Raw genomic sequence first — 16,477 nt, 5'->3', positions numbered from 1 at the left:
CCAGAAAGACAAGACTGCCAAGTGGCCTTTCTATCCAGCACAACCGCATATATGAACTTTTGAAAGATTTGCCAAATCAGGGTTGTGGTGTGAAAAGGGGTGAAGGTTATTAAAGAATGATGGCTGCTTGGATACTGGGAGCCAGAGTCCTTCCAGTGGGAAGCATCACAGCAGCTAAACCCCAAACCCAAGGGGTAGACAGCCTAGAAGCAGGGAAAGCTAACTTGGGTTTGTGTTGGGTTTAGGATTAGGTAAGGCTCTGCTCTGATGCTCTCCCTTGAAGGAAGGACTCTGCCCCTTAAAGCATTTGCTTGTGTGTGTGTATGTGAAAGAGACAGAGGAGAGGGAGAGGGAGAGGGAGAGGGAGAGGGAGAGGGAGAGGGAGAGGGAGAGGGAGAGGGAGAGGGAGAGGGAGAGGGAGAGGGAGAGGGAGAGGGAGAGGGAGAGGGAGAGGGAGAGGGAGAGGGAGAGGGAAACTCCTGTGAGTTTGTGTGTTACACACACTAATAAATGCCAAATTTGAACTAATTTTCTTTTTCAGTTGTTCTCTTTAAAGTGACTAAGTCTTAAAGGACAAACCAAGCCAGGTTGTAGGATATCAACATTTACTAAGATCCTATCTTGTATTATAGATTTTCACCTTAAAATTTTAAAAAATTGGCCCCAGCAAGGACAAGCAAACTCTTCCAGAATATAAATGCCCACAGCATCACTAGAGTAAAAGTACTGGAGCACCTCGCTTCTATTCTGCTGACTCTGTGTTCTTACTTGTAAATATTTGTGTGGTGGCGGCCTCACCTCTAAGATCACTTCCGTAGAAAAAGGCAGCTGTGTGTGACTAAGTGCCGTTCAGCTCAGCGGAGCAGATACATGTGAGGACTTTAATTAAATTCAGCAAATATTTATCTAGTCGTTGGTCTCTGAGTAGTGGCAAGGCGCTGTAGAGAAGATGTTTCAAAGGGAGCCTAGAGAGGTGGGAGACTTGGTGTTTTGTAAAGACGTTTGAGTGAGCAAGTAATGATGATTTGTTTTGAAAGATGTGACCCTTGACCCTCGGTAGCAAACCATTCTTACAAACACTGATGGCACACGGCTGTTTTAGATCTATTCAGTGTAGCCGAAATGCAAATCACGGAAGACGTAGTAGAAGCTTCTACAATGGAAAATCCAAGAACTATTAACCATCCCCAAACCTTAGAATATGCCAAGTTTTTTGTCTCCTTGTCAGATGGCAAGTTAATTATTCTCCCTCCCACCCCAGGTCTTCAAAAACTCTTGGAAATTTTATGCGTAAGATCTAAGAGGTCCTCCACATGTGTCTCACAGGGGGTTTCCTTTGGTGTTTCAATTAGACATGAGATCATTGATTCTGCCCCAAGCGTTGACCAAAAAGGTTAGCAAACAGACTTGTTCAAAAGCGTACTTTGTCTGTGTTGTGAGTTAATAGCATGCATTTTCAATTGGGAGCAGTTCATGCTCCTTTAATGTCCACTAAATTAGCATAGTTTTTATAAGAATCAACAGCTAATATCTTCCTGCTGCTCTCACTAGCCTTTGAAGCAGGAGAAATGAAAATCATGTCAGGCATTTCACTGTGATGCCTCCCTGCATCCCTGCCCCGAAGAGGCCGAGCACCAGTGTTCCACTGGGTTGGATTCATCAGGCATCCTGTGACCGCAGGCATCTTCAAAGCCTATCTGTATCTCCATATAGTCTGCCTGGTTACAAACTCTGATCCCTTGGCGAGGTTGTAAACATATTGGAGCAGACTCAGAAACCTTCCCTGGGCCCAACTGGCTGGCCACTTCCTCCTGTGGAGAGTTGGAACACACAGATCTAAATGAAAATTCTCATCTCCTTGGAAGCCAGCTGCAAGATTCATCTATATGTGATGGACCACAGTTCCCCAACTTCTTGGTCCTTATTCCTTGTGTTACAGGGAGAGTTGAAGTCGCTCTGAGTTTCCCAGAAATTCCAATGAGGATTGTAAATTGGGAAGCAATTGCTTATGCATTCTCTCTCTCTCCCTCCCTCCCTCCCTCCTTCCTCCCCCCTCCCCCCTCTCTCACATCAGTGAATGACTTCAAACAGAGATGAACTTTATGAATTGAGACACGAGGCTACTGTCTTTATGTTGGGGGTATCAAACATGCTTCTTATTCTAAGTGCAAGAGACAGAACTCTCTGAAAGTAACTCAAGCCGCTGGGCTTGGCCAGGATGCTTCTCCCTTGAACCATCCTGTGTAAATTAATTGTGCTCAGCTCTCTTTGTCTAGAGTCAACAAAATTTACAAAAAAAAAAAAATCTCAAAATGAATTAAAGATCAAAGACTGGGACATTGTAGCCTCTGAGTATGCTATTTGGTAATACATGTTAAACACACACACACACTCATTTTCAAGAAGAGATCACTTTTAACTTGACTTTACCATTCTCTTATGTGGTATGTTTGTACAAAGCCCACATCTTTATCCCTACTCTGTCTCCCATTCTTAGGGGAACGTATTTGATCATAACTATTTTCAAACTCATAACCCCCTGAAGGTCAAGTAATAGGATCTCATCTGACATATTTCTTTTGTTCTTTTTGAAATTAATTTTTAACATACAAACTGATGGATTTCATTATAGAATTTCATACATATATGTGGTTATATTTGTAATTTATGTATTAATTGTATAAATGAACTTTCTGGAGATTGTGACTTTTATACCTTTTATACTCAGCGATGATAGGCAGTGCTAAGCAAACCAAGCTGATATATATATATATATATATATATATATATATATATATATATATATTCATTCCTCATGCAGTATACCCATGATGTAAAGCCATAAACTTGAGGCATGTGTAATTTAAACAAAAGTAGGATTGATTGGTAAGACACTAGCATTGAGAAATTATAGAAGGAATTTAATTAAAACTGAATGGAGGCCTCCATGGTTTTATATTGCATCGATTCATCATATTTGGCACTGTATGTTATATAAATAATGTTATGTGGGATTAATTATTCAGAATTAATACATTCACCTCTCTCACCTCCAATCCTTATCTAATTTTCATCTGAGGGGGAAACTGTAAAATTGGCAAAAATTCTCCACTCCAGTCCGAGGCCCTCCTCTTTGTGCCTCATGAACTCAGAAGAGCAGTAGTCAGAAATATCCATTGTCATCCGTGATGGTGATGGATCTGTCTGCTGCAGTCCCTGGCTGGATGTCCTGGGAGGTTGAACGTCATACTCTGACCATTCATGGTGCTTACAAATCGCAGGAGCTGAGGAGCTTGTGGCTGTATGAGTGACGCTCAGCAGGTCTTTGTCTTGCAGTGACCTCTGGGTCACGCAGTCAAAACTGAAAGAAAATGTGTAAGAAGCATATATATATATTTTTTTAATCACACATGGTTTCCACTCCTGTGGTCAGGAGGGTTTCCCCTGGTGAGTATGAATACTCCATCTTTATCCGTGTGAACAGGGGACAACTTCTCACTACCCAGACATTGTTCCCAGGAGACATGCTGGGATTTTCCATTTTATATAAAAGTTCTCTTCCAGAAGTTTCTGTCTCTCATCACTTATCCTGAGCATGGGCATCAACTCTCCAGAAAACAGAATGCTATGTAGTAAGAGTTGCACATCTTTTTGCAAATCTTTTTATAACTGAGAACTGGGAGAGAAAAGACCTAGGGCAAGATTTTGTGTGCCAGCCTGTCACATCAAAACCACATTAAACTATCAAAATCCAATGATCCTGATGTCATAAAATGAAGAAAGGCACTGGAAGGGAAAAATGACCCCAGATAGATAGATAGATAGATAGATAGATAGATAGATAGATAGATAGAGAGAGAGAGAGATAAATTGCATCGAAGGTCAAGGTTCTTCTGTGCTGGCATGCTGGGTGTCATGAATGAATCAAAGGTCAGACAGATTCTGAACTCACTCTAACCTTGCTTAACTTCTTCCATTTGTAAATGGACTGTGACAGGTGTTTAACAGAAACTCTGGGTGGTTTTATTTCCTGAAGTATTGAACCTTTGAGAACCCTAGGGTGTGTTCACAGTGGGGAAGTTCTTAGAGTTTTTAAATTGGGGGTGTGGTGAAGAGAGGAGAAAAAAGAAGTTAGGGAGAATCTGCTGGCTCCCCCTGTATAACCAAAGATTTGAGCACTATGGCATTGAAATCCGGGTGGTGACTAAGGCTTCTTAGAAGCTTGTAGCCCAGGTTTTTGTGCATAAGCAGGATTTCCAAAAGGTTTGTTATAGCTTTGTCTTCGGAGGAAAGCCAACAGGATAAAGGAGTGGGGAAACCAGATGAGCTTTTTTTTTTTTTTTTTTTTTTTAATGACAAACAGCTTATGAGTAATTTCCAGAGGGCAGAGCTTTCTGGTATCTCTGCTTCTCTTTGCCTTCTTGTATCTGTGAAAACCAACTTCCATAAAGGTCACCCGGTGAAAATGGAGAGAGTGGTTTAAAATTGTATGTTTCGTTATCACGGAATTCTGGTGTCAAATCCATTTAAGGGCTTAAGCAAAACCAGTGCTGGAGCAGGAATCAAGTCAGACACTTGAGGATTCATTGTGAGCATCTCGGCTTCCTGATCCTGCCTCTGTTTCCTGCCCCTTATGCTCTTAACCCCAGGCTGAAGCACTGAGAAGGGAGAGTAACAATCTTGGAAAGTTCTTCGTATCAATCCTGATACACAATAGTAGCCAAGTCACTGTGTTATTCTGAGGGGTGCCTTGGCAGCTCTCAGGCCATTTTGAGTTAGCAAGTGTCGTAATTCTTCCTCTTTTATTTTTTTGTTTTCAAATAGCCTGTTGTGGCAGAAAATTAATGACACGGGTGGGGGGCCTTAAGGCAGCTGGTCTCTTTGTGCTCACAGGAAGCAGAAAGAAATTATCCAGTCCTTCCTTGAGCAAGATTGGTTTTATGAAGAGAGTCAAAAGCAGTGTGGGAAGCCATCCCCTTGTCCTTGACAGAAGGCCTGTGGTCTCTGGGACAGCATCAGCACCACCCAGCTTTTTGCTGATACAGGCCACACTTAAATTATCTTCAGACACATCTGTGATTCTCTTGCCATTGTGGAGCATAAGGCCGACAGAGTCAGGAAACAGTGCCTTTAATGAAAACCACCAGGTGCAATGTCACCAGAAGAGTGTGGGACCATATTGCATAGCTCGGAAGCCTGAGGAGCTTTGAAAGGCAGAAGATGGGCTTATAAGAGTCCTGGGTAGTGGCTTTCTGGAGCTGGTGGGTGGCTTTTACAAGTTCTATTCCTGGTCTGGTCCTAAACACATGAAGCAGGAGCTCATGTGCCAGACAGTCTACCAAACCACACAGACATCTGGAATTTCATGGGAGTGGCGAGTCTCAGCAGCGGTTGGGCTGCTTTTTAAAATATTCACATTAAGTTCTATAGGATCCCACGAAGTCCTTTGTTATTAAAAATCTTTGATGCCTTTCGAAGATTAGGAATTGAGAGCCCTTCTCTCTTTGTTGCTTTCAGTTCTCAAAAATACTTCTTTGCCTTTCCATGGATGAAAGTGTGGCTAATTATCAAAGCCTCAGGAAGGAGGTTAGAATTTGTGATGTCCGTACATCTAATGGCACCTGATGACAAACCTTCAGCTGCTTTGCCTGCACCTTTTATTCTTGTTCTTGCTTTGAGTTTATCAAACCTTCGTCTTTGAAGATTAAATGCCTGAGGATAAAAACAAATAAGCTGAGAACCCTTTGGCATTTTCTTTAGTGTGTGTGTGTGTGTGTGTGTGTGTGTGTGTGTGTGTGTGTTGTGTGAAGGCTGGGGATCAATGTCTGGTGTCCTCTTGCACTTCATCGTAAATGTTGGGACAAGGTCTTCTGCTGAGCCCAGAGCTCGTCTTTCTCCACGCTAGTTTGCTATCTTGCCTTGGACACCCCCTGACCCTGCCTTTTGAATGCTGTGATTACAGGTGTGCCCAGCTTCAGCAAGGATTCAGGGATCTGAAAGCTAATGCCCATAGTTGGCTCAGCACAGTGTTTATCCGTGAGGCACCTACTCCTACCTCACTCCATTTGTTTTCCAATGTTTAACACTGAGTGCCAATGTGCCTTCTCACGGAACTGTACCCTTGATCTGCTTGTTCAGAGCCAGCTTCTTCTGAAGTTCCTTTGGCCAGCCATCGGCTGCTTTGCTGACCTGACTAAATGCACAATTAATTTAAACAAGAAAACTTGAGTAAAAGAATGGGGTTCTAGCTCCTTGGTGGCTTGTATTTTTAGAAAACCAAAATACAAGGGGCTGGAGAGATGGATGGCTCAGTGGTTAAGAGCACTGACTGCTCTTACGGAGGTCCTGAGTTCAATTCCCAGCAACCACATGGTAGCAAACTACCATCTGTAATCGGATCTGATGCCCTCTTCTGGTGTGTCTGAGGACTGCTGCAGTATTAAAAAAAAAAATACAGCAGGAGAGATGGCTTAGCACACAGGAGGTGCACAGGTATATGTGCAGGCAAAACCACCCATACGTCCATGAAAATAAATCTCACTATAGCTAAGGATAACCTTGAACACTTGATCTTTCCAGCTTATGGGATTACAGATATGAGCTACCACGCCCAGTATGTTTTGCTTTTTGAGACAGGTTCTGGCTCTGTAGCAGAGGATGCCCTCATATCTTCTTTGATCCTCCTGCCTCAGCTTTCTGCCCATCATAAAGACACCACTGCTTTGTATGCAGTTTTAAGAGAGAAAAACTCAGCTTGTCATATCATGGGTACTGTGTTGACAGCAGCGAAGCAGGCAAAGCAGATTAACTGAGATCTATAAAAATAACTTGAAGTGGCTTTTGTTTTTAATTTTAGCTTTCTTGTTCTGATGAAATTTTTTCCTCCCTCCCCCCCCCCAAGTTCTGTACAAATGGCTTGAGAACTCATCTCCATTTTTTTTTCCTTAATGTTTCTTCTGGTTCTGTTACAACATGGCTGTTGGAAATCAGACAACAGCTTCATCATAATCAGCAAGCTGGTCTGGCTTGTCTTACACGGAATTCAATTTCTTTTCTTTTTTTAATTTTAATTATGTCCTCGCTTGGGGGTCGGGGGAGGCTGTGCCGGTGAGTGCAGTGCCCTCGGAGGCCAGAAGAGGGAGGCTGGTCCCATGGAACTGGTGGCAGGCATTGGGAGCCATTGGAACCTAACCTGGTCCTCACCAAGAGCAGGGCTCACAGCCCCTTCCAGGGAGTTGAAACAAACTGTTGCCATTACCATCCCTTGCTTTGTCCAGAGTGAATCAGCCAAGCCCTTTCACTATGAAGACTTGTACTATATCTCGGGTCCTGTGATGTGCCCCTTCTCTGATGTTGTCGCTTTTCTCTCTTCCTGTGTCCCCAGGGATCCTCTAAAGCTTCAGCAGCTGCAGAACCAAGTGCGCCTGGAGCAGGAGGCGTGCGCCTGGCCCCCAGCGCCCCCGGGTGTCCCTTGCCACAGCAGCAGCAGCGGCAGCAGCGCACCTCCGTCGCCGCCCTTCCCCCCACCGCCACCAGCCTTCCCCGAGCTCGCGGCCTGCGCGTCGCCGGTGCCCTCCGAGCCCATGAGCGCGCTGGCCTCCCGCGCCACCACCATGCAGTCCTCTGGCTCCTTCAACTACGCGCGCCCCAAGCAGTTCATCGCGGCGCAGAACCTGGGTCCCGCGTCGGGGCTGCCCACGCCCACCTCCAGTCCCAGCTCCTCCAGCCTGCCGTCGCCGCTGTCCCCAACACCCAGGCCGTTCGGCCGCGCGCCCGGGCCGCCCTTCGTGGAACCCGAGGCCATGTGGGGCCCGTCCTCGCCCTCGCCGCCACCGCCGCCACCGCCGGTCTTCAGCCCCTCCACGGCCTACCCGGTGCCGGACGTGTTCCCGCTGCCACCGCCGCCGCCACCGCTGCCCAGCTCCACCTCGCAGTGCGCCTCGCCCGCCCGCTTCGGCCCCAGCCAGACGCCCGCAGCCTTCCTCAGCGCCCTGCTACCCTCTCAGCCACCTCCGGTTGCTGTCAACGCCCTGGGGCTGCCCAAGGGCGTCACCCCCGCGTGAGTGACACCTGCACGTCTCCGGCACACAGGGGCTGCAACTACACATAGTTCTCCCCACCTCCTGACCCTATCACAGCATGCCGCAAACCTGCATACCCAGGAGTTCCTAGTGAAATCTGACGTCCCTCCCTTTACACCACCCCATCCTTCAGATGTCACACCAGCAGCCAAGTGGCAATCAGTTACCATTAGGAGCCACGGTTCTCTTCTGAAGGCAGCTGCTTAAAATTCTCATGAGCAAACTCACCGAGATGCTTTCCATAAAAGTGGCCTTTGCCGCCGTTTATACAGTACTTATACAGATCACATTATTTCATTTGGTACCTCTCTAAGAGATATCCTTGTCCCACTAACATAACATAACTTAACTAACATAACAGTCACTAAACTGAGATGGAATGTCTGTCTGACTCCAAGCCCATACTCTCACCACCAAATTAAGCCCTAGTTCGGCTCAGGGTTATACTAGATGGGTTTTACTTAAGTGTTTTAGAAACACTAAACATAATGAAGGAACAATCCTTTAAATACACCTAGCTAGAAGGGGAAACCATGCATGGCTACCTTAGTTACTTTTCTACTGCTGTGACAAAACACCATGACCGAGGCAATTTACCAAAAGTAAGAATGTGATCTGGACCACATTTCCAGAATGTTAGAGTCCATGTCCATCACGATGACTAGGCCATGGATCAAGCAGGCAGGCATGGCGCTGGAGCTTCCATCTGATGCATAAACATGAAACAGAGAGAAAGAGACTGGACCTGGTTGTGGGCTTTTGAAACCTCAAAGCCCAACCCTAGTGACACACCTCCTTCAACAAGGAGACACCTCCTCATCCTTCCCAAACAGTTCCACAGCTCCTAACCTCAGACGGACAACCTTAAAAATCTTAAAAAACCGTTAAAGACAAGTTACTTACAAAAGCACTTAGGTAAAACCTTCTAAACAGACACCACACAGGGGCTGACAAGGTCTGTTGGAATATAATATGAGCAAAGGCTAAGTTGGCATATCTTTTACAGCCTATATTATGAAACAAGGAAGTACAGGCTTGGGGTGTGGCTCTGTTGGCAGAGGGCTTACTCGGTGTGGGTGTGCATGAGGCCCCGAGTGCAGTCCCCAGCACTCCTGTAACCCCACCATTCAGGTATAGACAAAAAGAGAACGCCAGCTTAAGGTCATCCTCCATTAAACATCAACTTTGAGGCCAGCCTGGGATGTGTGCTCAGAGCCGTGCTGATGAGATAGGGGCTTAGATGAAGGCCTGAGTTCTGCCCAGGAGTCCATAGTCAAAGAGATAACTGACTTACACAGGTTGCCCTCTGACCTCCACATGTGCATCTTAATATGCAGACACACCCATAAGTAAACAAACAAAAATGTAAAATAAAAATTTTAAAAGAGGAAATGTTCGTAACGAGCAGGCTAGAGCCTGTGTCTTTATTCTTCCTACTGAAACCTTACTGCAGAGTTTGCCAGATGCCCAGAGACAAAACAGGAGTAAAAAACAGAATTTATTTTTATTCTTAGTTTCAACCTTCTCATGGTTGGGATATAGTCAGGTTACAATGAACACAACCTCTGCTGTAGCTAGCTCTAACCAGGGAGTGGCAGTGACTTGTTTTGTCTCGAACTTTCTAAATGTCAATTACATGAATTCCATGTTTGAAATCTGACTTCTTCTCAAATCCCAAGTAGAGTCAAAGTGAGTGCGTAAGTCAAAAAGTAGATTCCTGTAGTAATGATATGATAATGGGTTTCTGTTGAAAGTTGAGTCAGAAAGCTTGCCTGAGGAAAAATTTCTTTCCAGTTTTTTGGTTTGAGCCTTTATTTTCCTGGTAGAAAATGAAGCATTCTCTGTTACAAAAAGGCCTAGTACTGCTCCTGTAGAGCTTAATCAGAGTCATCTTTCAAATACACTGTGCGGTCATGACCTTAATCATCTTGACTGAGACACTGGTCCCTTCTGAGCCTGGGCTTTGAAATTCTTCTAAGGGTGGCCCTTCTGAGGGCTCACATCCTGTAACAGGAGCCCCTGTTCATTATCACCAGCTGTGTGTGTCACAATTAGTCTTTGGAGCCAAAGTATAAATTATTACCACAAAAGAGTCCAGACATTCCTAACATTTCTTTCAGAATTAAAATGGAGAAGCCACGCTGATTTGTGCCCATGGAAACTGTACCACGGAATTGTCGAGCTCCATGCAACCTAATAGTAGTGGCAGATTAGGGCTCAGATCTGTGACAGCCCGCGAAGCCATAACTGTGTTGTGTCTCCCCTCTTGTCTTGAAGGAATTTGCCCTCACTTGAAGAAGCCATTCTTGGGGTTTTCTAGAGGAGTCTTTGGTAACATGGTTTCCTCTGACTTGCTGTGGCCGTTTTAGTCTCTAGTGGGTCTGTGTATGTCAGGGCCAAGTCCCGGGTTGACTCAGGTCACTTCCATTCCCTAGGATCAGATAGGCACAGTGGCTTTTGCTCATCCTCAGTATTGGACTCTGTTCTCATAAGGCGCGAGGAATAGCCACAGTGTTCCAGTGTCCCACTGTCTTCTAACATCTGCCTCTTAAGTCCCGGGATGTACAAGTAACAACAAGTCTATTGCAATGAATCAGTCAATCCCCCTTCTTCTCTCCCAATTCCTCTTCTTCTTCTTCCCTGCCCCCATCTCTGTCCCTATGTCTCTTCTCCACTCCCCACCTCTGTCTCTGGCTTTTCTGAAGCAAGGGACCCTGGCTTTAAGCTTACTATGTTACTGAGGCTTCTCTTGAACTCCCAATCTTCCTGCCTCCGTCTCCCAAGAGCTGAGATTACACCATGTGCCACCCTATTCAGTGTGTGCTACCTCTGTTTCCCCTCTTATACGAGTAGAGCTTTGGCTGGAAATATTAGCCCTGGTTTGTCAGAAATAAGAGCTTGTGCCTGCAGACCTTTTGTGTGGATGTACTGAGGGTGTTTATCCTATAGCACCCAGCACTTACAAGCTATCCAGTGTCCTCTGTTTCCCCTGGTTTATAGGAAACAGGCAGGGGGAATACTCTTAGTTCTGCATGCAGTAAGTAAGGGGATTTCCCAGCCCCTGGAATAAGCCTGAGCTAAGAGGGTTGCTAGAAGCTAGGAGCCAGCCTAAAGTGCATGGCCTCCGCTGACCTTCCTGGAAGTCTGATCCTTGGGTTTCCTGATTCAAGAAAACAGTTACAGAAGCAACACAGCCCTCCTGATCTTATGGAGATGTTTGATTGTGACAGATTCCAGTTTACAGTTAAATGTCAGACCTATGGAACATTTAACTTATTTTTCAAATCAAGCCATTGGTTAAATCGTAACCAGTATTTTAGAGAGCCCAGCAGACATAAGGGGCATTAGACTTGGTAGACACCTCGTTATTCCTGTCTTCCTGAGACAGATAGGTTGGTACCTTACCGTTCCCCACTGAAGGATTGGAAGCATCCCCTAGGTGCCTGTTATCAGGCATTCACAGAAAGATGTACCATCTCTTGGGCTTGTGTTTCCCAGTAGCTTCGTAGGCAAAAGCCTCCAGAGGCTGTACAGGTGATCATTCTGTGACGACCAGGGATAGCTCATTTCAGTCTAAGCGCAGGATGACACTACACAAATCATACGCAGTGGAGAGCTGTGTGTAGACCTTCCTCTTTCACTCCTCTCAGAAAATAGTGGAAAGAGAATTCAGTATTATCAAGTAGTTAACTGCAGTTCTTTAAATAAGAGCTGATGGCACTCGGGGTTTTTGTTTGTTTAACATAGCATTAAAATTAATTATAAAAATAAAACTGATTTAAAAATACTATCTTTTATATATTCCTGAATGTATGGTGACCTTAAATATAGAAAGGATCCCAGAATGTCTGTGATTTCAAGCCCTGAAATGGTTATGGAACTGGGTCTCACTCAGCTTCTGTAGAGTGAAGGGACTAGAGTGTCGGCAAGGCAGGCTCGAACACCAGCTGGTGTCCTCTGCAGAGCTATTTCTGCCCTGGAAGGGTTTACCTTCAGGTGCTTCTATACATTGCTCTAAATGCTTTTGCCCCAAACACATGGACACTAAAATGACAAGTGACTTTCTGTCAAAGCCAGGGCAAACTTCTCCATCGGGCCCTTTGCACAGTCGGACTCAGTGTAGACAATGAAGTAGAGCAGGGGGCCCGTTCCAAGCTGTTTACTAACACTGGGCATGGAGTGCTGGAGAGAGATCTAGTCTGAGTACACTTTACTTTGAATAAGCTTTTTTTTTTAATTGTACAACTCTGAAGGGAGAACACCCCTTGTCAGGAGCTGCCTTCCTTCCTAATGGGCCAGCTCTTCCTCCATTGTCAAAGGCAGGTCTGCATGAGGAAGCAAACCCAGCCCTGCCACTTTCAACTGCAGTATAGTATTCAAAAGCTTTGCCCTAGAAACGGGACCATGTCCCTCGTCCTGTATCTCCCTTCTCAAGTGTTCTATTTTGATTTCTAAGGCCAGCCTTGCATGGTACTCTAAACCCCATCAGCAGTTTCTAACTCGTTTTTCTAAAATATTCTCTGAATTATTCCTATGAGTTGCTCTGCCCACCACAAACCATTTTTTAAAGGTTTCAAATTAAAAATATGTGTGAAAAATGGTGTCTTTGCTATCTCTTCCCTGGTGGTTCACAGGGGCTGTCTGCTGACATTCCTTCTGACCATGGGGTCTAGGCACAGCCTCCCCACATCTCCATAGGTCTCCACACAGGTCCTTTAAACCCTCAGCTGTTGAGTTACCTGACCACTCTAATGTAGGGCATCTATCTCTACAGCTGACAGGATATGGCACTTACAACCCTGTGGAATGTCCTTTCCTTGGATCTTTTTCTTTCCTGTCTCAGTATCTCCACTGTAGAATATTACTTTATGAGCAGTGTGACATTATTTCCATTGGTGTTGCATCTTTAGCACCTAGAGCAGAGTGACGCTCTGAAAAGTCAGGTAGTTGGGGTTATGTGCCCATTCTAGAAAACTTCTGGTCTTTTAAAACGCTTCTCATCCAGCCTGGTCTTTTGGCCCATCTCTTCTCTGTGATTTACTTCAAGGTGGATGTTTTGTGGCGGCCTCTGTCACGAGGCCAGGTATGCACTTGCTCCAGTAGAATTCTCTTCTATGACCCATGTGTTGTAAACACCTACATCTTACACTCTACAGAAGAAGAAACCTAGACACGCCCATCGATAGGTGAGGAGCCCAACCCTAGAAGCACTTAAGTGGTAAAACAAAGGTTCTTGCTTTTGAACCATTATTCAGGCTGAGTCTCTTAACATCTTTAATGACTGGCACTTGTCTATGTCCTTTCTTTCTGTGACTATGTTCGGTAACTCTTGCAGAGTCCTCTGAGGTCACTCAGCCACTGTACTGTCTTTTTCTGGTTCCCTTCTGCTTGAATGGCTCACAGAACATCATACGGTTTGCTCCTTAATCCATTCCCAGACTTGATCATCAGTCAGTGTTTGTGATGAAGCATAGGCCTGCTGGACTTGGCTGTCTCGGCAGTCTCCTATAAGGCAGGGGCGAGGCTGTGCAAGACAGAGCTGCTATTCTTCACTCTAATACATGAAATGTCTAATGGGTAGAATTTCAGGATGTCACCAAGGAATGCAATTGTTTACCTTACCAAGCAACTGTTTTATTTTGTTTTCTTCCCTAGAATTAAAAGAATTTGCATTGCCAAGTGCTCGGTAAATGTTTGTAGACTTGGCTGTACTGATCTTTCAGCCGGTTGACTCTTATTAGAGTGGTGGTTGTTCAAAATCGAGACAGCGTGAGTTCCTTCAATTTTGTAAGCAAAGAAAAATGTCTTAAAACTAGGTGGAAACAAGAAATTATGTCCATTTCTTACTGGCGCTCTTCATCTTGCTTGGACTGTTGGGTTTTGAGACAGGGTCTGGATATATAGCCTAAACTGTCATGGAATTGGTGAGCCTCCTGCCTCTGTCTCCTAAGTGATTGGACATTGGGTGTAAGATGCCTACTACATAATACTGATAAATTGTTGTTATTATGGAATTGACTTGTTAAAAATAATATATAATTGGAATGGTTTTTTTGGGGAGGAAGGCTAATCTTATACTATTGAATGATAAATATTTGAGAGGCAGAGACCACACCAAGATAAATGACTCCTTTGTGAAATATTCTAGAGAAGTTATCCTAAGTCAAGTCTACTTGGAAATGTTTTCCGAGTACCAAGACCCACTCTTTAGTAAAGACAGGTGTTACCTGTCCCAGACAACTGGAACAGTCTATAAACACCAGCTCTCCTTTGCTGTCATTTAGATGGTCTCTTCTGTTCTTCACATTCACCTTCTTGCCCCTTTGGTTCTTATTTGTGCCAAGAGCACAGCTTGTATCAGAGTAGGCCTGCATCACACAGGCTCCTTCTGTCATCAGAGGCTGCTCATCCGTGGTAGTAGACTAGGCCCTGCTGCTCAGGCTGCAGAACAGAAGGAAACCACGAGCACGCGCAATTCACGTACAAGTGTTTGGCTGTCCTCAGTCTTCCAGGTGACTTCAGAAGCTGGCTCTTCTGTTTTCCAGGCTGTGGCAAAGGCAGCACAAAGCTTTCTTCTAAAATGATGTGATATTTTCTTGTCCTGAGGTTGGTTTTTCACACATCGCCTGATTTCGGATGCTGTGGCACATGTATTCTTGACTAAGGAGGGAAAGAAGAGAAAGGTAGAAATAAATTGAAGCCAGGTAACACATAGAGTCACTCATGACAGAAACATCTAGGTGTGTACTGTGGTGAGCGAAACCAGCCACGGTAGGAAAAGTCTATTTAAGAATACGAATCCAGAACTTGGAAGGCAGAGGCAGATTGATTTCTGAGTTCGAGGCCAGCCTGGTCTACAGAGTGAGTTCCAGGACAGCCAGGGCTACACAGAGAAACCCTGTCTCAAAAAACCAAAAAAAAAAAAAAAAAAAAAAAAAAAAAAAAAAAGACGAATCATCAGCCTGATAGCTGCATGTAGGATACAAGCAAGATACATTACCAATGGGATAATCTTAGGTACATTTTTCCCAAGGGGACATTAAGGTGAAAGCTAATAACATAACTGGGAAAAAAGCCTGTGTAGAAAACCCATAAGACTATGAGTGTGTTTGTGAAATAACTACATGGGGCTGAAAACTGAAATCATAATTCATAAGACTCTAGTGATGCCATAAGCAAGTTCGCTTCCTGTTTCTCTGCCTGTTCTTCTCTCCTTAAATCTCAAGATAACTTCCCAGTGAGGAGAACAAAAGTTAAAGAAGTCATGGTTTTTATGCTTCTTTAATGTTTGACTCTAGTGTGAAGGGGAAAGTTTGACTGACCTAGATGAACCTGAAAACATGGATTTTACTAGATAGGCTGTTTTCCTCTGTAAACACCAGGAGACTCAGTTACAAGCAGATGAAATTCATAGGGTTTGATCACTTGCAGAACAAGGCTGGGATGAGACAGAATATTTTTATTTATGAGAAGAGGGTTGTTTCTCCCCTTATGTCTCCTTTTAGAGATGGGAGTACAGGAGCATCTCCTCACACTTCCAGTCCACCTCTCAGTGGCCCAGGGCTACCACCTACATTTACTAAATTAACAAAGGCTTAGAATAAAAAAAACCAAACAAACAAACAAAAAAAAAAACCCTCAGATTGTCTTAGCACTCGAATTGGGGCAAAGGATTGCCTCCCTAAGCCTCTACATTGGGGTAGGAGGTTGTCCTAGTTAGAGTTTTACTGCTGTGAACAGACACCATGACCAAGACAACTCTTATAAGTACACCATGTAATTGGGGTTGGCTTACAGGTTCAGAGGTTCAGTCTATTATCATCAAGGCAGGAACATGGCAGCATCCAGGCAGGCATGGTACAAGAAGAGCTGAGAGTTCTGTATCTTCATCTGAAGGCTGATAGCAGAATACTGGCTTCTAAGTAGCTAAGATGAGGGTCTTAAAGCCCACACCCACAGTGACACACCTACTCCTAATAGTGCCACTCCCTGGGCCAAACATATACAAACAATGACCGAGGTTGACTCTCTAAGCATTCGGAATAAACACCTACCAGAATCAGGACCCTTAAAGGAGGATTCAGAGAAGAGTGGACCATAGGGAAGAATGGCTGCTGGGATGACTAGGTGCACAGTCCCTGGGATAGGTGACATCCCTGACAACGAGCATAGGGTGTGGAGCAGTTACAAGGTCCCCACAGTTTCTGCTTTCATGCTTTGGGTTTATTGTGCTCCCAGCAAGGTTAAATAGACCAATAAGAAATCAAAAGTTGGTAAACCGGTACTTCTTACCAGAGTCAAATGGTGTCAGGTGGGTGATGCTTTGACACATTTGCAGTAAGCTTTTCTATTATTATTATTACTAAGAAATATCCTACTGAACGAGATACATAATT

The 16,477-nt window shown here is 44.6% G+C and overlaps 1 protein-coding gene across 6 annotated transcripts in view; it reads left to right on the top strand.

The window, feature by feature from the left end:
• The window catches only part of Palld (palladin, cytoskeletal associated protein), a 386,960-nt gene that overhangs the window by 338,455 nt on the left and 32,028 nt on the right, over positions 1-16,477 (top strand). For all 6 annotated transcript variants that reach the window (XM_076914188.1, XM_076914187.1, XM_076914189.1 and 3 more), the window contains one exon: positions 7,385-8,059. In XM_076914188.1, coding sequence (XP_076770303.1) covers positions 7,385-8,059 — 675 coding nt within the window. The remainder of the gene's footprint in view (positions 1-7,384; positions 8,060-16,477) is intronic.

The sequence above is a fragment of the Arvicanthis niloticus genome, chromosome 16 (assembly GCF_011762505.2).
Source record: "Arvicanthis niloticus isolate mArvNil1 chromosome 16, mArvNil1.pat.X, whole genome shotgun sequence".
Taxonomy (NCBI): domain Eukaryota; kingdom Metazoa; phylum Chordata; class Mammalia; order Rodentia; family Muridae; genus Arvicanthis; species Arvicanthis niloticus.
The sequence above is the reverse complement of the archived record's forward strand: the minus strand, read 5'-3'. Positions and strand labels throughout refer to the sequence as shown.